A 20,697-nucleotide genomic window follows, 5' to 3' on the forward strand; every position below is an offset into this window, starting at 1 on the left:
GGAGGTGTTCCCACCGGAGACAACTGTGGTGAGTGTAGTGGTGAAGGTTGTGGCGAAAAACTTGGTGGTGGTGTTTTTTCTCTGGCCACCTTCGCCTTTGGCTGCATTTCTGACTCTTGAAATGCCAGTTTTCTTTTTGTTTTAATTGGAGGAAGAGTTTGTATTTTTCCAGTCTCTTTCTGGATATGCAACCTCCTTTGTGTATGGTCTGGCTCAACCATACTTATTTCCTGCTCAAATCTGTGCTCTTCATGCATTTGGCTGGAAAGTCCTTGCTCTTCTGTGTAAGAGCTTCTTTTTGGCTCCGAAGTCGCTTTTTCTGGTACCGATGTTTCCGATAAAGTCTTTTTCGGTTCCGACGTTATTTTTCTCACCTTGGGTGAGTCGAACTCTCGATGTCGAGATCGTTCGGTGCGGGAATCTCGACCGGAGTCGGAAGTCTTCGGCAAATCTCTGGCCTTTTTCGGTGCCGATGTTTGGTCACCTTCTTTTCGATGGGTTAAGCCATGGCCTGCTGGCGGTGGCGTCCCCTTGGCCTTAACAATCTTTGTGTGTGTTTTGGACGGGGAAGTTTTACTCACTGTTTTCTGCATCGTCGTGGTTCGCTCACTTTCGGAATTGTCAGAGTCCGTCCCCTGGATGGAAATTCTCTCCTCCTCCTCGGCGTCGAGTTGTTCTCTCGGTGTCGACGCCATTTGTAGTCTTCTCACTTGTCCATAACGAAGGGTCTTTTTTGATCGAAACACTCGACAGGCCTCACAAGTATCCTCCTTGTGTTCTGGTAATAAACACAGATTACAGACCAGGTGTTGGTCTGTATAAGGATACTTTGAGTGGCACTCCAGACAGAAGCGGAAGGGGGTCCGATCCATTAATCTTCGTCGATGGATGCGTTCGGGCTGACCAGGCCCCGGTGAAGATCGGAAGCCCCGAAGGGCCGCCGGAGCGCCTCTGCGATCGGTGCCGATACGATAACACTAACCTGGTACCGAGCGGTAACAATACCGTCAAATTTTCGATATTTAGCTATCTTTCCCGATTCGAAATACGGAGCGAAGAGGAACACGTGCGAACCCGATGGCAGAAAGAAAACAATCTAAGATGGAGTCGACACCCATGCCCAATGGAGCCGATAGGGAGGAGTCCCTCGGTCTCGTGACTCTAAAAGACTTCTTCAAAGAAAAACAACTTGTAACACTCCGAGCCCAACACTAGATGGCAGGATAATGCACAGCATGTGTATCTGCAGCTACACATGCCACAGAACATATATATATATATATATATATATATATATATATACACACACACACACACACACACACACACACACACACACACACACACATACATATATGTGGAAAATGTCACTTACCCAGTGTACATCTGTTCGTGGCATGCTGTGCTGCAGATTCACATGCTGTGCACTGTTCCTGCCATCTAGTGTTGGGCTCAGAGTGTTACAAGTTGTTTTTCTTTGAAGAAGTCTTTTCAAGTCACGGGACCGAGTGACTCCTCCCTTTCGGCTCCACTGCGCATGGGCGTCGACTCCATCTTAGATTGTTTTCCCCGTAGAGGGTGAGGTAGGAGTTGTTAAAGTAAGGATACTAGAGGTGCCCATGCAATGGAGTAAATGTGTATGTACATAGCGTATTAAAGTCAAAATTATTTACATATTTACAATTTTAATGCAACAAAAACAGCTACAGGCTCCCGGGGAGGTGGGAGGGTGCATGTGAATCTGCAGCGCAACATACCACAAACACATGTACACTGGGTAAGTGACATTTTCCGTTCTATGGCATGTGTAGCTGCAGATACACATGCTGTACAGAGACTACAATGCAGTAATCTCACCAAAAGCACTGGTTAGCCTGTAGGAGTTGAAGTTGTCTGAAATAATGTTCTTAGTACAGCCTGTCCTACTGTGGCTTGTTGTGCTGCTAACACATCTACACAGAAATGTTTAGTAAATGTATGAGGCGTAGACCAAGTGGCTGCCTTACAAATCTGTCATTGGTATATTACCATGAAAAGCCACTGTGGCGCCTTTTTTCCTAGTGGAGTGTGCCCTTGGAGTAATGGGTATATCTCTTTTAGCTTTTTGGTAACAGGTTTGTATGCATTTGACTATCCATCTCTGTTTGGATATAGGGTTACCTGCATGTGGTTTTTGGAAAGCTACGAACAATTGTTTCGTTTTACGAAATTGTTTTGTTCTGTCAATGTAATACATTAGCGCTCTTTTTATATCTAACGTATGTAATGCCCTTTCTGCTACTGAGTCTGGCTGTGGGAAGAAGACTGGGAGTTCTACCGTTTGGTTTAGATGAAACGGTGATATGACTTTTGGTAAGAATTGTGGATTTGTACGGAGAACCACCTTATGTTTATGTATTTGTATAAAGGGTCCTTGAATAGTGAACACCTGTATTTCGCTAACTCTCCTAAGTGAAGTGATGGCTATTAGAAAGGCTACTTTCCAAGTTAAAAATTGGATTTGACAAGAATGCATGGGTTCAAATGGTGGGCCCATGAGTCGTGTTAATACAATATTAAGATTCCACAAAGGCACTGGTGGTGTCCTTGGGGGTATGATTCTTTTTAGTCCTTCCATAAAGGCTTTAATAACTGGGATTCTAAAAAGCGATTTTGTATGTTTAATCTGCAGATAAGCAGATAAAGCAGTGAGATGTATTTTAATGGAAGAGAAGGCTAGATTGGACTTTTGTAAGTGTAGAAAATAACTTACAATGTTTTGTGTGGAGGCGTCTAGTGGCGTAATCTGATTGGCCTGGCAGTAACAAACAAATCTTTTCCATTTGTTAGCGTAACAATGTCTGGTTGTGGGGTTCCTTGCTTTTTTAATGACCTCCATACATTCTTTAGAAAGGTTTAGATATCCAAATTCTAAGACTGCAGGAGCCAGATTGCTAGGTTGAGCGATGCTGGATTCGGGTGTCTGATCTGTTGTTTGTGTTGTGTTAGCAGATCTGGTCTGTTTGGTAGTTTGATGTGAGGTACCACAGATAGGTCCAACAGTGTGGTGTACCACGGCTGGCGAGCCCATGTTGGTGCTATAAGTATTAGTTTGAGTTTATTTTGAATCAGTTTGTTGACCAGATAAGGAATGAGCGGGAGAGGGGGAAAAGCGTAAGCAAATATCCCTGACCAGCTGATCCATAGAGCATTGCCCATTGGACTGAGGGTGTGGGTACCTGGAAGCAAAGTTTTGGCATTTTGTGTTTTCTTTTGTTGCAAACAGATCTATGTTTGGTGTCCCCCAGCGGTAGAAGTGATCTCGTAGAATCTGGGGATGTATTTCCCATTTGTGAGTTTGCTGTTGATCTTGACTGAGATTGTCGGCCAACTGATTTTGAATGCCTGGTATGTATTGTGCTATCAGGCGAATGTTGTTGTGAATTGCCCAATGCCAAATTTTTTGTGCTAAGAGACACAGCTGTGACGAGTGTCCATCCCCACCCCCCGTTTGTTTAGATAATACATTGTTGTCATACTGTCTGTCTTGACAAGAATGTGTTTGTGGGCTAGAAGTGGCTGAAACACTTTTAATGCTAGAAATACCGCTAGCAGTTCCAAGTGATTTATGTGAAGTAGTTTTTGTTGATTGTTCCATTGACCTTGTATGCTGTGATTGTTGAGGTGTGCTCCCCATCCAACCATGGAAGCGTATGTTGTGATAATGGCGTGAGGCACTGGGTCTTGAAAAGGGCGCCCTTTGTTTAAATTTACAGGGTTCCACCATTGAAGCGAAGAGTGTGTTTGGCGGTCTATCAACACTAGACCTTGGAGTTGACCCTGTGCCTGCGCCCATTGTTTTGCTAGGCACTGCTGTAAGAGCTGCATGTGTAGTCTTGCGTTTGGGACAATAGCTATGCATGAGGACATCATTCCTAGTAGTTTCATTACAAACCTTACCGTGTATTGGTGGTTTGGTTGCATGCTTGATCTTACATTTTGAAACGACTGAACTCTTTGTGGACTTGGAGTGGCATTTGCTCTTTGTGTGTTGAGTGTTGCTCCCAAGTATTGTAGTATTTGGGATGGTTGTAGATGTGAGTTTTGGTAATTCATAGAAAACCCTAGTATGTGTAGAGTATCTAGGACGTATTGCGTGTGAAATTGACATTGTTGCTGAGTGTTGGCTTGTATTAGCCAATCGTCCAAATATGGGAATACGTGCATGTGCTGTCTCCTTATATGAGCTGCTACTATGGCTAGGCATTTTGTAAATACTCTGGGGGCTGTTATTCCGAACGGTAGCACTTTGAATTGATAATGTTTGCCTTGCATTACAAACCTGAGGTATTTCCTGTGAGATGGATGGATGTGTATGTGAAAATACGCAGCCTTGAGATCCAGTTTTGTCATGTATTCCCTTTTTTTTTTTAGTAAGGGAACTACGTCCTGAAGTGTTACCATGTGGAAATGATCTGATTTGATGAAGAGATTCAGTGTTCTGAGATCGAAGATAGGCCTTAGTGTTTTGTCCTTTTTTTGGAATAAGGAAATACAGAGAGTAAACGCCTCTTCCCTTCTCGTGATAGGGTACTAGCTCTATGGCTTGTTTTTTGTAGCAGTGCTTGGAGCTCTATTTGTAATAGGTTCAAGTGTTGTGGAGACAATCTGTGCGGTTTTGGTGGAACATCTGGAGGGAATGTTGTGAATCCTATGCAATAACCATGTTGGATAATTGATAGGACCCACGTGTCTGTGGTAATGTGTGTCCAATTGTGGTAGTATTTGGTTAGCCTTCCCCCCCACTGGTGACAAGTGTTGGGGAAGTGTGACATTGAAGTCACTGTTTGCTAGGGCTTGGAGGGCTGGAATTTCCCTCTTCCTCTTGGGAATTGTCCTCTGTAGGAACCACAAAACCCCCCTCTTTGGTATTGCGACTGGTAGGTGGGTTTTGTTTGGGAGGTGGATGGTTCAGATGTCTGTTGTCGAAACCCCCCTCTAAACTGTGGTTTCCTAAATGTGCCTCTGTACTGTGAGGAGTAGAGCGCGCCCATGGCTTTGGCCGTATCTGTGTCTTTTTTCATTTTCTTCATCGCGGTATCCACTTCCGGCCCAAACAACTGATGTGATTAAACGGCATATTTAGTACCGCCTGTTGTATTTCTGGTTTAAATCCAGAACTTCACAGCCATGCATGCCTTCGAATTGTCACTGCTGTGTTGACAGTCCGTGCAGCTGTATCTGCAGGGTCTAGGGCAGACCGTATTTGGTTATTTGATATGGCCTGTCCCTCTTCAACCACTTGTTGGGCACATTTTTGGTGTTCCTTGGGCAAATGCTGGATGATGTCTTGCATTTCTTCCCAGTGCGCCCTGTCATAGCGTGCAAGTAGGGCTTGCGAGTTTGCAATTCGCCATTGATTGGCTGCTTGTGATGCCACTCTTTTCCCTGCTGCGTCGAACTTTCGACTCTTTATCAGGTGGTGGGGCGTCTGTGAATTTGCCCTTTTACCTGCAGCCCCCACAACCACTGAGTCCGGATGGAGCTGTTGAGTTATAAACACTGGGTCTGACGGGGGCGGTTTATATTTCTTTTCGACACTTGGCTTGATGGCCCTCCCTTTAACAGGCTCTTGAAAGACCTGTTGAGCGTGTTTGAGCATGTCCGGTAGCATTGGCAGGCTTTGGTAGGATGCATGAGTGGATGCCAGAGTGTTGAACAGGAAGTCATCCTCCACCGGTTCCGAGTCCATTGTTACGTTGTGGAACGTAGCTGCCCTGACTAGTACTTGCATATATGCTGTACTGTCTTCTGGTGGTGAAGGCTTGGTCGAATAACACTCTGGGCTGTTGTCTGATATAGGTGGGTCGTATAGATCCCAGGGATCCGCATCATCTTGAGTCATCCCAGTATGTGTGGGTGACTGTGCCATTGGTGTACCCACTGGTGTCAAGTGTGCTGATTGAAGGGATGGTTGTGGTGAGAAATGTGGTGGTGACTTGTCTCTAACGACTTTGGCTTTGGGTTGCAACTCAGTCTCTTGAAGAGCTAGTTTTCTTTTTGATTTGAGTGGAGGGATGGTCTGTATCTTCCCTGTGTCCTTCTGGATTTACAACCTTTTTTGTGTCTGGTCATGTGCTTCTAAATGCCAATCTTGCTCAAATCTGTGCTTTTCTTTGAGCTGCATAGAAAGACCTTGCTCTTCAGTGTAGGAAGAGCGTTTCGGCTCCAAAGCCGTTTTTTTCAGTACCGAAATTCCCAACGAAATTGTCTGTTTCGGTTCCGATGAGCTTTTTCGAGGCTTGCCCGACTTGATAACTCGATGCCGACTTTTTTTGGTGCCAGATTCTCGACCGGAGTCGGAAGTCTTCGGCAAATCTTTGGCCTTTTTCATGCCGATGTTATCTGGTCACCTTCTTTTCTGTGGGTTGAGCCATGGCCTGCTGGTGGTGGCGTCCCCGTGGCCTTTAGTTTTTTGGTGTAACCCTGGGTTTGGGACGGGGCAGGTGTACTCGCTGCGCCGTCGAGGGTCGATCACCGTCGGATTCATCCGAGTCCGTTTCTTGGATGGCGATTCTTTCTTCTTCCTCCTCCTCGATGTCGAGATGTTGTTTCAGCTTCAACGCCATTTGTATTTGTCTTGCGCGTCGATCCCTTAAGGTCTTCTTGGATCGAAACGCTCAGCAAGCTTCACAAGTATCCTCTCTGTGTTCAGGCGACAAACACAGGTTACAGACCCGGTGCTGGTCTGTATAAGGATACTTGGCGTGATACTTAGGACAGAAACGGAAAGGGGTCCGCTCCATTAGTCTTGGACGACGGGTGTAGTCGGGCCGACCAGGCCTTGATGAAGAGCGGAAGCCCCGAAGGGCCGCCGAAGCTGTCTTGATGTCGGTGCCGATAAGCTAAAACTAAACTGGTACCGAACTAGAACAATACCGACAAATTTTCGATTCTTTTCAACTTGCCCGATTCGAAATACGGAGCGAAGAGGAACACATCCGAACCCGATGGCGGAAAGAAAACAATCTAAGATGGAGTCGACGCCCATGCGCAATGGAGCAGAAAGTGAGGAGTCACTCGGTCCAGTGACTCGAAAAGACTTCTTCGAAGAAAAACAACTTGTAACTCCGAACCCAACACTAGATGGCAGGAACAGTGCACAGCATGTGTATCTGCAGCTACACATGCCATCGAACATATATATATATACACATACACATATACACACACATACATACACACATATACCTTAAATATCCACATATATATATATATATATATATAGATATAAAAGCATGTCAAACTATATTGGATAGCAATTATAGACTATTGCATATAAAATAGTTTCTACACAATCAAGGAAAGGTCTCACCTTAATGAAAGAGATGAAGTAAAACAGCTTGTCCAACTAGAGAGTCAGTTCTCTGCGAGGACTCCAAACAATAGTGCTGCGTAAAGGAGTGCGTAGTCTTCCATGTAGCAGCTTGACATTTTATCCAGGGCAATACCCTGAAACGAAGCAGCTGATGTGGAGACTGCTCTTGTGGAGTGGGCGCTTGGGCGCCTAGTCAAAGGTTTTCCTGCTTCGGTGTGAAAACTGAATTGTAGAAGCAATCCACTGGGCTATAGTGGCCTTGGTGACCCCTGTTCCTTGTCATCCAAGAGAATAAGATACCAATAGCTGATCTGATTTCCTGATTTGTTTGGTACTTTGGAGGTAAAATTTGAAGCATTTCTTGATGTCCAAAGAGTGCAGTTTTTTCAGCGATTGTGGTTGGATTTGGGAAAAAAGATCGTAGTATCACATGCTCATTGAGATGAAATGATGGCACTTTAGGAATGTACCTGGGGTTGGTCCTGAGCAGAACAAAGTCATCCGAAAAGACCAGAAAAGGTCCTTTAGTAGTAAAAGCCTGTATATCATGGACTCTCCTGGTGGAAGTGAGAGCAAGCAGGGTTGCCACCTTCCATGTGATTTACTTGAGTTCAGCTCTGTGAATAGGTTCGAAAGGAGCTTTCATTAGCTGGGACAGGACTATATTCAAATGCTACTCTGGCGGAGGTGGACGCACCAGAGGGAAAGTGCAAAAGAGGCCTTTCATGAACTGCTTAATAATTCTGGATGAGCCGACTGAAGGCATATCAGCAGAGCACCTATAAGAGGCTATAGCTGCCAAATGAATCTTGACGGATGCATGGCATAGACCAGTCTGAGAGTGTGAGAAGGTACGAGAGAATTTGTTCCGGCTTAATCTGTAAAGGGTGGAATTTGTTTTGAGAACATGAAACACAAAATCTCTTCCATTTGAGCTTGTACGTCTTATTTGTACTGTCCGCTCGTGCCCTAGATAATATCCGTCTGCATTCCTGATCAATGTTCATACCCTGAAACTCTTGGAACTCAGGAGCCAAGCGTGCAATTGAAGAGATGTTGGATCGGGATGAAGAATTTGACCTGAATTCTTCGTGAGAAGGTTGTGGTTGCAGGGAAGGCGCATCGGATTGGCCACAGACCAGAGTAGAAGCTCCGTGTACTGGTACTGTCTGGGCCATCTGGGCGCTATGAGAATGATCCTGCAGCACTCGAATTCATCTTCCTGAGGAGTCTGGGGATCAACGGGATGGGGGAAAAAGTGTAGCCAAAGATCCCAGACCAGCTCATCAAAAGAATATTTCCACACAATCCCGGGAGTGGGTATCGACTGGCGTGAACTGGCATTTGGCGTTCAGGTTGGTGGCAAACTAGTCTAGGATCGGTTGACCCCAGCGTTGGAAGATGCCGTTGAGTATCTCCTCGTTGAGTTCCCACTCGTGGCAGTCGTCGTACGTCCTGCTGAGAGAATCCGCTAGGGCGTTGTAGACTCCTGGCAGGTGCTCAACACTGAGGCGAATATTGTGCAGTGTGAGCCAGTCCCAAAGAGACTGAGCTTCCCTTGACAGGGAGAGGGATCTTTTTCCTCCCTGCTTGTTGATATAAAACATACTTGTTGTGTTGTCTGTCCTGACCAACACTGAGGACCCTGCAATGTGTGTAAGAAAAGCCTTGAGCGTGAGGTGGATTGCCTTTAATTCCAACAGACTAATGTGCATTCCTTTCTGAAGATCCAACCATCTTCCCTGAATGTGCATGTCTTGTAAATGGCCTCCCCAGCCTTCAAAGGAAGCGTCTGTGGTGATGATAAAATCTGTTATTGGCGTTAGAAAGGTAAGTCCTTGGGAGAGATGTTTGGTCTGACACCGCCACTTCAAAGCCTGGCGAATTCTTGGCATAACAGTTATCAAGTCGTTGAAGGATCCTTGCGACTGGGTCCATTGGAGCTGTAACTCTTCCTGTAATGGTCTCATTCTCAATCTTGCCAGTCGAACTAGGACGATGGCTGAGGAAATCATGCCCAGAAGCGACTTGAACAGTCGTACTGAAACAAACTTTTTTCTGGAAATACTGACAGCCAAGTTGGTTAGTTTCTGCTGCCGTGTTCGGGGGGGGGGGGGGGGGGGGGTGTTTGGTGATGCCCCAAACTGTGGAATAACTTCAGGCAAGCGTTTGTAGCCCTGGAGGCTAGCAGTGAAGAAGGAGCTTTTAAGAGCCAGTCGTCCAGGTATGGAAACCCGTTGTGGAGAAAACCTGCGACTGGGGCAAAGCATTTCGGGAAAATTTGTGGAGTTGACTTCAGACCCAATGGGAGAACTTTGAACTGATAATGGGCACCGGCTACAGTAAAGCGGAGATATTTGCAATGTTTTTGATGTATTGGTATGTGGAAATAAGCATCCTGGAGATCCACTGTTGTCATAAAATCTCCAGGATTCAGAAGGCGTAGGATATCCGAGAGTATGATCAACCAAAAAGATTGCTTCCGAAGGAACTTGTTGAGCTTCCTGAGATCTAATATCGGTCTCCATTTCCCTGACTACTCCTTTATCAGGAAGAAACGGGAATAGAACCAAAGACCTTTTTGCTGAACTGAAACCTTTTCTAAAGCTCCCTTGACAAGCATCAGGAATACTTCCTGTTGAAGCAGACTAAGATGGAAAGGTCTGGATGTTCTTGGTGGATGATACAGTGGTTTTTGTATGAACTCCATGGTATGACCTCTTGTCACTATTTCTAGCACCCATTTATCTGATGTTATATTTTTCCACTCCCGGATGTAATTAGAGATGTTTGCTCCTACTTGTTGATTCTGTAAATAATGGGGAAGAATAGCCGGTGCCTGGTGATGATCATTTCTTTCTGGTTTGATCTCGGTTTTGTGAACCCTGTGTCCTCTTTCCTCCCTGGCTGGCGTATGAGGCAGTGGATGGTTGCCTATACTGCTGCTGATAGGATGGCCTATATTGGGGCTGTTGATACTGCCTGTGAAAGGAACCTGGAAATGAGGTAAATCCTCTTCCTCTTGCACCCCGAAAGGGCTGTTTCCGGTACTGCAGGGTACCTAGGGACTTAGCAGTATCTGTGTCCATCTTGATGGCCTGCAGCGCGTCATCTACATGCTTTCCGAAGAGAGATTCTCCATCGTAAGGCATGTCGAGAATTCTGGACTGCACTTCCGGTCTGAAAGATGTGGCCTTGAGCCAACCCTGGAGGCATAACACTGAGGCACCAGCAAGCTGACGAAAACCGGTGGAGGCTATATCTAGAGCGCAGTCAATTATCTCCTCCGACGTATCCTCACCTTCTTGGAGGATCTTCCGTGCCTCTGCCCGTTTGCTTTCAGGGATGAGGTCAATGAAAGGCTGCATATCCGACCACATCTGTCGATCATAACAACCCAGGATTGCTAAGGAATTTGCTGCTCGAACAGTAATTGCAGACATGGAGGAGAATCTTTTGCCTACGTTATCTAATCTCCTTCCTTCTCTATCTGGAGGAATAGAGATAGGCATTGACAGGTTCTTAGAATGCCTTTGAGCCGCTTGAAAAAAAAAACAGAGTCCGGCTTAGGGTGACCAGTGAGACATGCCGGAGAGTCCTAAGTTGCCTTGTATTTTTTGCCCAACTTTTGTGGCACTGGTGGGACTGTTGCCGCGTTGCGCATGATTTTGGTACCCTCACTCCATATAAAGTCAATAATAGGAATGGCCCTTACAGACTTCCTTGACTGTTCTTTAAACTCATGGAGGAAGCATTCCGTCTGTGAAACAGATGTTGGAAGGTGGAGGCGTGCGGCAGCCCTGTCCATTAGATTGTGAAAACCACCTATATCCTCCGGTGGAGAATCTGAAGGTCGAGGAGGTGGTGAAGGCGTGGGGGCTAAGTAGTCATCCTGTTCCTCAGTGGGATGCTGTGGCGTAGATATCTCCCCTTCTTCCACTGATGTGGAATCTTCGTCTCTGGGGGGGGGGGGCAGCTAAAACGGAATGAGGAGTCATCCTGGGAGTAGCTGGAGGTGGAGGGGCGTTCCTTGGTGTAACAGGAGAAGCTGGTGGTGGTTGAGCTTCTGCTGTAACTGGGAACCCCCTCCCATAATCCTGCAGCATTGATTGTAAATCCTGGATCAAGGAGGCAGGCATCTGTAGAGTCTCTTGGCTGAGGTGGGTGGGAATAGTGCTCTTGATGTGAGTAATAAGGTTGGTATTGGTCATACTCATCATCGTCGTCCTCCTCTTCCTGGTATTTAACATGTAACTGGGATGGGCTGTGTGCATCTCCAAATGGACCCTCATCCGATTCCTCCCAGTCCAGCAAATGACTGGGTAATAAGGTTGACACTTTCCTTGGTGACATGTCTATAGGATAAATCTCCGATCTGGGCAAAGATGTGATCTTGACCATGGCCCGAAGATCAAGAGACCTGGAAGAGGTAGGAATAGCCTCTATCTGGCTCACAGGCACCAATGGCATCGCAGATGGAGTCAATGATGATGGTACTGTCGACAGCACTGTTATCAGAGATGATCCTTCCATTGACGACAGTCTCGTCGACGATAGTGTCGACGACAGTGGTCTCAACGACAATTGTTTAGTCGACGGCGGTTTAGTCGACGGTGAGATAGCTGACGAAGCTCTCATTGGTGGTGTTGCAGTCGACGGGGCTTTCGTAGTCGATGTCATCAACGACGATGTTGTCATTGACAAAGGCGTCGATGTTGTAAGCGACGCGCCCTTTTATGGAATCCTCATCAACGGAGGTTTAACAGAGTAAATAGGAGCCTTTACCGTCGACGTCACGGTGGTGTCGGCGTCGACTTAATTTTAATGGTTACCTATCTAGAGGAAGAAGGCTCAGAGGAAGGAGAACGGCGGGACAACTCCTTTTGACGAGGAGAGGCTGGCTCAGAAGAAATTGGACCTTGTAAGCCTTTTGTATGTCCATGATGTAATTTCTGCCGCTTTCTAGATCTTTCTGCCTGGCCCAGGTCCTCAGATTTGGACCTTTTGTGTGGCCTTTCTGACCCAACCTCCTCACCTGAAGTACAGGATTTTGCCTGTAACCATGTCAGAAGTCTACCCTCACGGTCTCTGAGGGTTTTCTGGAGAAAGTACGGCATATCTTGCAGTCCTTCACCTGGTGTTGTGGGTAGAGACAATACAAGCATTCTTTATGTGGATCATACACTTGGAGCCTTTTCTTTCCACATGTCGTGCAAGGGCGGAAAAGGCCTTTTCTAGAAGAATCTGACATTTTAGAGTTTTCTTGATAGAAAAATACTTCTGAAGAAGTAGAAAACTGAGCAGAGCTCAGGGAGACTCCCTTCATACAACGTACGGTAGAAAATCTGAGGAAAGGAGCTTCTCTGGAGAGTGTTCTAGAGGATGCTGGTACCTGATTGGCCAGCAGGCAGGTTTTGGTCCTTTTCACAAAAGGACTTGGATAGGCTATGAGTGGCTGGTGTTTCCATTATGGCCTACAGAAAAAAACATTTTTATTTGTTAATTGCTATTTTACGTACCGTGGGACTCCCACTTCAACGACGGGGATGATTCAAGCATGTAAATTTGCTGGATAATGGTCCTTACTCTGTAGGATTGGTTTTCTGAAACTGAGGTAGAAGTGCCTGAAAACTTTGATTGCGAGCTGGATTGGGGTATGCTAGCCCTAACTTTGTGCTCAAAATTGTCACTAGGGAAGGATATCCACTCTCATCTGAGTGTGTTCTTGGCACTTCTGCAGTGTACTGGCTTTGATGAGCCAGTCGTGCTGGTAAGAGAACACATGGACATGCTGTATTTGCAGGTGTGCAATATTTTGTGAATACCCTGGGAGCAGTAGTGACTCCGAAGGGAAGGACTTTGAACTCATAATGTTTGCCTGCAATGGTGAATCTTAGGTGCTTTCGGTGTGGAGGCAGAATTGTTGTGTGAAAGTAGGCATCCTTTAGGCATCCTTTAGATCTAAAGCGGTCAAAGTCACCTTGACATTGAAGTGGAATGACATCCTAAAGAGTGACCATGTGGGAGTGTTCAAGAGTATGTCTTCTGACAGGATGTATTTGTCTAGAGGTCGGAGGTTCAGTATTGGTCTGAGAGACCCGTCCTTTTTGGCAATCAGGAAATATAGGAAGTATCCCTGGATTCCAAAGTTTTCGGTTCCAAAGTTTTGTGCTTGAGAAACTTTGTTGGTGCCGAGGGCGAAGCTGCCTTATTGGACTCGAGGTTCGGATCGACACTGAAATGTTCTCTCGGTCAAAGGTGGTTGAGGTCAAACCCTACTGAGGCTTTAGCCTTTGCTGCCATTCTCGGGTCCAAGCCTAAAGACTGTGTGGCCGGAGCAGTTTTTCAGTACCGACAATGGCCGATGGCAGTAATGGACCTGCGACCTCTATAATAGGCTGTAGGGCCTTTATGAGGGTTCTGTGGCAAAGCAGGGGCCCGCAGTACTCACGCGCTGGGCAGAGGAACGTTCTTGGCTCTCGCGGTCGGACTCTAAGGTGTCTTGGATCGAAAAGGCAGAGCCATGTGGAAAGTAGGCCCGAGACGGGCACTGATGCCCCGAGGGTGGGCAGTCAAAGCCCGAACCAACGAAAGCAGAGAGAGCAATGAGAAGCGCAATTGAATACACTACCTTCAGAAGAGAAAAGAGATTGAAAACCGAATGGAGTCGAAAAACGGAGTGGAGGCAAACACGCCCGAACCAGATGACAGAGAGAAAACAATCTAACAAAGGGATCGATGCCTATGCACAATATTACTGAGAGGGGGGAGTGTCACTCAATAGTGGGACTCGAAACACTTCTTTGAAGAAAAACTTGTACTACTCCAGACCCAACACAAGATGGCAGGAGCATGTAGATCATGTGTATCTACAGCCACACATGCCATGGAACACAAAGTTTCCTCTTATCTTTTGTAGGGGAGCCCTATTTGAACATGTGAACAGAGCCAAAGAACGTAACACTGGAAGTATATTGCAAAGCACCACTTTCATTTCTCAGTTTATCAATTTCTCCAGTACTTTTCACTAAAGAGAGAAATGTCTAAGTAGAAGAGGTAAACTCACGCTGTTGGTTTCTCTTGTCACTTGCATTCTTCAATGGCAGGCAAACAGGACAATCGTGACGCGTGCAATTCTTCCAGTGGGAGATGATTTGTCGTGAAGAGGCGCAGTGGGCAACTGTGACCAAAAAGCAAGTTGTAACAATGAACTTGTATTCCGTTTTTACAAACATTAAGAAAAGACATACATGTGGGAACCTGGAGACAGAAGTGCATACAAGAGTATAATTTATTCAAGCCAGGTGATAAGGTCAACATCTAAGGCCTTTGTTGTATTTCATGAACACTTCCAACTCATGTTACCTACAAATTATGTGTAAGCAATACTTTAGATGTTTTCTATTGTCAGACAATTCACTTGATGGCACTATTCCCTCCTTCAAAACTATAGCAGCAATTCTGTGCTCACTCATTTGCTTCATTTCAGTTTGTACGGAAGTTCTTTGTTTCTCTCATATATTTTATTAGCAAACCCTGAGTTTGAAGTCTTGCAATGGAAAGCACTAGGAAAAACGTAACTAAGTTGAACAACTAAATATCTAGTGCAAACTAATATTCTCTAGGCGGAAAGATCAGTAAGGTTTGAAGTTATACTGATCTATCAGATTCAGGATGCCAAGGAGGAACAAAACAAGGAAAAAACTCGAAGGAATGGAGACATTTCAAAACATCAAGTCTAGGGCCAAAGTCTAACAAAGATTGCGAATGGAGGTTGCACGCCAATGTACTCACACCAGTACCATAAACATTATATTTTGGCATGAAGAGGAGGCGATAGACCCTACTCTAGAACTCAAGGTAATTAACACAAGTTTTGGTGTGAAACCAGCGTTTTCGGTGAGCATATGCTAGCTTAACTCAGAATTAATTGGCAAGTGCCTTGATGTGCAAAAACCGTAGTTGTACTACTTCTACAGAGCTTTGTTTACTAAGTCACTAAGGTTACAGCAGGTTCAATAAAGGCAAATTTTGTATGCCCTCCAATAAAATACACCGGAATAAATAGGCTGGAATTAACATTGTTTAATTTTAAAATCATCAGATAACATGGACATCTTGTCAGGCGGCCATTTGCACATAAAGTTCCATGTAAAGAACCCGGTACAACCCAGAATTCCAAGGCCTGTGGCTACATTTTTATATATACACATCCCTCAATTTGAAATAGAATGAGTGGGCGTGCCCAAAGTTCAGAAGTCTGCAGTAGGTGCTATTAAGTGTTGGCACACTGAATAACAACGTTGTCTAGTCTAGAATCCATCCCATGCCTCTGAAATCTAAATGACAGACACTCACTGTCCTTTACAGGTTTCTGGTTTCTTAGTTTCGCTTCCACCTTCTAGCACCTTTTTGTGGTTTTCCCTCTTTTGCCCTTGGTAAATGTCTGAGGAGGAAAAATAAGTGCTGGTACGCAAAAATGAGTGTTGGTGGGTCCCACCGGCAACCAGTGGTTCAAATTAACCACTGCATATATAAGGAACACTGAACACTAGGCCAAGGGTAAAAGAAAGGATGGACCATCTTTTCCCTCACAAGAACATAAGAAAAGGAGAATAAGAGCAGGAGGAAAAATGACCAAGTTGAAGACGAGAAAACTGATGAAAGGTAAAGAAATTAAATAAGAACAAACATTAGCAGAGCAGATAGGCCTCACCTTTTGTCTAGCAAATGCTTTTTGTTGATGCAGTCCAGCATTGGCACAAAACCTTAGCACAATGCTAATGCGTGTGCAGAAGTCGGGATGTATGACATTACAATGAATGCCTTTACTACGCATGCCTTTACCACGCATGCCTTTACCACTCATTTCTTTATACACTCGTGTGTGTATATAAAAAAAAAAAATCCCCTATCGATCCCTAACACCCACTCCTAACCCCTAAAAATACCCTTACTGATCCATAAACTCACCCACCCCTAAATTACCCCACATACACATTTACCTGATATATATTTACCATTTAGTTGTAAAGACATGTGCATGGTAAAGATTGTTAGGATAGTTCCCACTACAGCCAGCCACAATGGTGGATTTTGGCATTAGCATGATGATGCACACATGTACAAACATCATGGCAAGGTAGTCATTTTCTTTTTTTTGGGAGCGGTATGGTAAATATATATATATTTTTTTAAAGTGCGAAGTCTTATTTAGGGAAAGCAGCAGTCTATTACCAAACTGCAGCTGCGAGGTGCTCCTGAAAAGTAACAAAAAAAGGGGGCACAAAAATAAAATCGGGGCACAGATGGGTGAGGGGTAATGGAGAAGTGTGGAATTCCTGTGCAGCAAACCATGGTGGGGTGAGAACATGAAGGGGCAGGCAGCACAAAGTGCACAGAGCAAGAAAACATGCACTTCCCCATGGATTACTGAAATCAAAAGGAAAAAAAAAGTTCCCTGATTGCAATGAGGGGAAGGATACAACTTATATAATCAAAAGGATGATAAAGAAGTCTTCAAATGAGGGATAAACACAAGTAAAAGAAAGGAATGCCCACCGACTAGGAAGCAAACACACGATAGAGACAAGAAAGCCAAATAACAGCTAATGGTCTGAAAGATACTAGTGAAAGACCACTGACAACAAAAACAAGAGGATCAAGGTTCAATAATATGAACTAAACTAAGCATACATTAACAATGAAATTTACAGTAAAGAATAAATGAAAATGGTCTACTACACACTGGCAATTCTTCAAGACTATTTTCATATACTTCTATTGCACCACTAGAATTTTCCCCATTACCCACACAAGTGAGCACCTGGGAAGGTTGTCAGGACTGTCAGGTGGCCGGTTTCTACATCCCTGACACCCATGTTACTTTTGGATTCAATACCAGTAGTTCTTAAGGAACCTTCACAGAAGTCCGGCTGCGCATTCTTGAAGGCCATCCTTCCTAAACACTTCTATACAGCAACACTGCCACCAACGCCATGTTCCCACACTCCCCATTCAATATGAGCACTATTCTGTTGATCACTACTCTTAATGGTCTGTTTATTTTCAACCACATTTGTCCCTGAAACATCCGAGTTTAATTATAATCCAATCACCAACCACAACGTTAAAGTGAACATCATCATTTGTGTTTAGACTCGGGTTAATTGTTTATACCAACTTCCAATGCTAGATGTTCCTTCAGAACAATTAAACAAATAAGACATGCCCTGAAAAAAAAAAATTGGGCTGACCTTTGTGATGAACTGGTGTATAATTATACAGGCCCCCACTATCTCATCCATAGCACTTGCAACCAAAACTTTAGTTCCAACAAATTCTGGCCAACAATTTCTATGAAGTAGCAGTTAAATTGTTCAACTTGTCCGTTCCACAGTGTGTCATACAGCACAGTAGTGATGTGCTTAATGCTGCAAATTCTCAAGACACCCAAAATATCCGTTGACCACTAATGAACCCCCATCTTCAGCAACATGATTATCTAGGATTCCTTCTGAATATCTCCATGAGAAATTGATAACAGTTGCCATTGGTGTTGTCCTGCACAATTCTAACTTCTGGCTATTTTATTGGAGCTGAACGGACAAGGCCTTGAAAAGTTGTGCAGTTTTCTACCAAGCATCTTATGGCATCAAAAAACAGTGAGGGACGGAATGCCTGAAATAATCTCAGCCAATGGTGATTGCTTAGGGCCTGATCCCAGTGCATCATGTTTTGTCCACCATGTCACCAGAGTTTGGATCCAGCCATATGCAAATAAGACTTGACCCTACTCCAATGGAAGCAGTCGACCCTGAACTGCCAGGTCAGATTTTCAGTGAAGCAGAACTCAAGCAACAAGGTGCTGTTTCACCATCACTATCAGCTCATCAGCCAGGTACAGCCGGATTCCAGTGGCATGAGGACAGGGCCCACATCTGGGCATACCTGTCACACTTAGGGCATGAAAAAACAAAGTGATGGATGAAATTCTTGAATTAATCGCAACCACGGACAATCGCTCAGTGCTGCATCCCAGTCCATCAAGAACGATGGACTGCGATGCAGCCAGAGTAATTACCAGTGAATGAGATTAATTCAAGCATTCCATCCATCACTTTTTGTATACTTTAGTAGGACGCCCTCAGTGGGGCAGGTATGCTCAGACATAGGTACTGTGCACATTGGGCTACTGGAACCAATCTCAACCTGACTGTTGGGCCCATAACAAGGGAGAAACCGGCCCTGGGTTGCATGTGTTCTGCTTCATAGAGGACCTACTCGGCAGTTCTGGCTGGACTGTTTCCAATGGAGCAGGGACAAGACTGATTTGCACATAGCTGGGTCCAAACTGAGGTGGCATGGTGTGCAAAATAACAATGACTAAGATGCTGGCCAGAGTAATTACTAGTGGCTGAGAAAAATTCAAGCATTCCATCCATCACTTTTTGCATACTTAAGCATCTTAAATTCCTCTTGTGAACTGCACATGTCCTGGGAGGACGATATACTTCTCACTAGACAGACACCCTTTACAGTTTCCAATACAAGTGGCAGATTTTACTTCCATCCTTGAACATGATAAATAGGTTATAAATGTACCCTTGATAGCTAACATTACCGTATGTTCTTTATGACCACACACATTTTCACAGATGTCTCCCAGGCTGAGCAGTTGTTCCTTTCCTCAAATTAATGCCCCTTCATCAGCAACTTCGTGGCAAGTTAAATTGCCTCTCCAAAGTTTTTTGTACAAATTTACTACATTTCTAACATATTCCCACAAAGTACAACAGTTTGTCTCAAGGATCTGATGGCGGTGTTTTCTTAATTGCCTATGACTCTGTAGAAGTTATGATTTTAACACAAAAAATGCCTTTATCAGAAACTGACTGCCCCAAATAACCCACTTGAGTTTGGAAAAAGAGAACAGTACTGCACACTCAGGACTAAACCCTTCTCCTTTTCGCTAGAGCAGACACCCAATAGAAAATAATAATAAGGAAAATGTTTGGTGAAGACCAGGTGTAGGAAATTGGGTTGTTAGTTGGGGTGGAGGACTGCCAACCTCAAGGAATAATGGCAGCCCTAGACAGGGAGAACACCATGGTAGAGATGGCACAAAGCCAATAGGTTTAACTTAGAGGCATGTGTAAGGTATTTATGCAATATGAAATCTTCAATAAAGTCAAGATGCAAAACAATTAAAATCCTAAACCTAATTAGAAAAATACAATAAAAGGAATCATTAAACTGAATTTTAAAGTTTTATAGAGGAATAATGCCAAGAAGAATGAGGGACCAATGAAGGGCAATGGTTGCGGCACACCAGGACCTAGGATCAATTTAAAGCCAACCGCAATGAGGCATAGGTTAAATATATCAATCAGTTTCGTCCTTGTCAAAGACTGTGCCTTCTGACCTTAGTCTTTTAAGTCCCAATCCACCACCGGAATATATTTCTAAAGTCATCCAGGATCTGATGGGGGGCACTTAAAGACTTTCACAGGCTGCCAGCCAGAGGCCAACAGCAGGTTCTAATCCAGGTCCAGTTGCCACTGATTAGCTGGGCAGTTGGAGGAAAATCTACAAGGATAGCATCTGTATCCTGTAGCTTAGTCAGCCTTATGACCCTTGGAGTACACGTCTTGCCCTGATAACAAGGGAGCAGGGTGCACCTCTTCAGGGCTCTTCAGGTCACAGACAGCAGGTTCAGTCCTCTTCTGATTTTCTCCAGTCCAGGAGTACTGAAGTAGGTGCCTGGAGAGGCCATATTTATGACTGACATGAGCTAGTAGTTGAAAATGACACCTTAACCAATGGGGTAAAACATATTGTTTATTACCTGTTGGTTTAGTTTTGCAGCATGAAGAATATTCTGGATTCACCTGCCATGCATTACACTGCCATCTAGTAGTTGGGTTCAAAATTCTCCCAATTTCTGTGGTTGTCCCATTTTTTATTTTATTTTTGCTGCTGGTGGGCATCATTTGGTGCCCCTTGTGGCGTCGTTCTGCTACCTCCAGAAGTTCTCACCTTTGGACCCCACCTTCAGATTTATTTTTTGGTATCTTGTTCCTTCCTTCCATCCATCTTCTTAGTGTAGGCAGGTGGTTCGGTTGTGAATCCAGAAAATTCTTCAAGCTGCAAAACTACAACTACAGGTAAGAAGTGTGAATCTTTTTGCAGCGTGCATCTTTTCTAGATTCATATGCTGTGCACAGATTTTGTAGCAATTTGTTAACTCTGTGGTGGCTGGGTCCAAGATAAGCAGTGATTGGTAAACAAATGCTGCAAGACCTTTGGCCCCACTTGTGCTTCCAAAGTTGGTAGCTTCC

At 44.6% G+C, this 20,697-nt stretch overlaps 1 protein-coding gene across 1 annotated transcript in view; it reads right to left on the reverse strand.

The window, feature by feature from the left end:
- The window catches only part of CREBBP (CREB binding protein), a 1,321,122-nt gene that overhangs the window by 1,098,199 nt on the left and 202,226 nt on the right, over positions 1-20,697 (reverse strand). Inside the window, exon 5 of the mRNA XM_069210450.1 lies at positions 14,424-14,537. Coding sequence (XP_069066551.1) covers positions 14,424-14,537 — 114 coding nt within the window. The remainder of the gene's footprint in view (positions 1-14,423; positions 14,538-20,697) is intronic.

This window comes from Pleurodeles waltl, chromosome 10 (assembly GCF_031143425.1).
Source record: "Pleurodeles waltl isolate 20211129_DDA chromosome 10, aPleWal1.hap1.20221129, whole genome shotgun sequence".
Taxonomy (NCBI): domain Eukaryota; kingdom Metazoa; phylum Chordata; class Amphibia; order Caudata; family Salamandridae; genus Pleurodeles; species Pleurodeles waltl.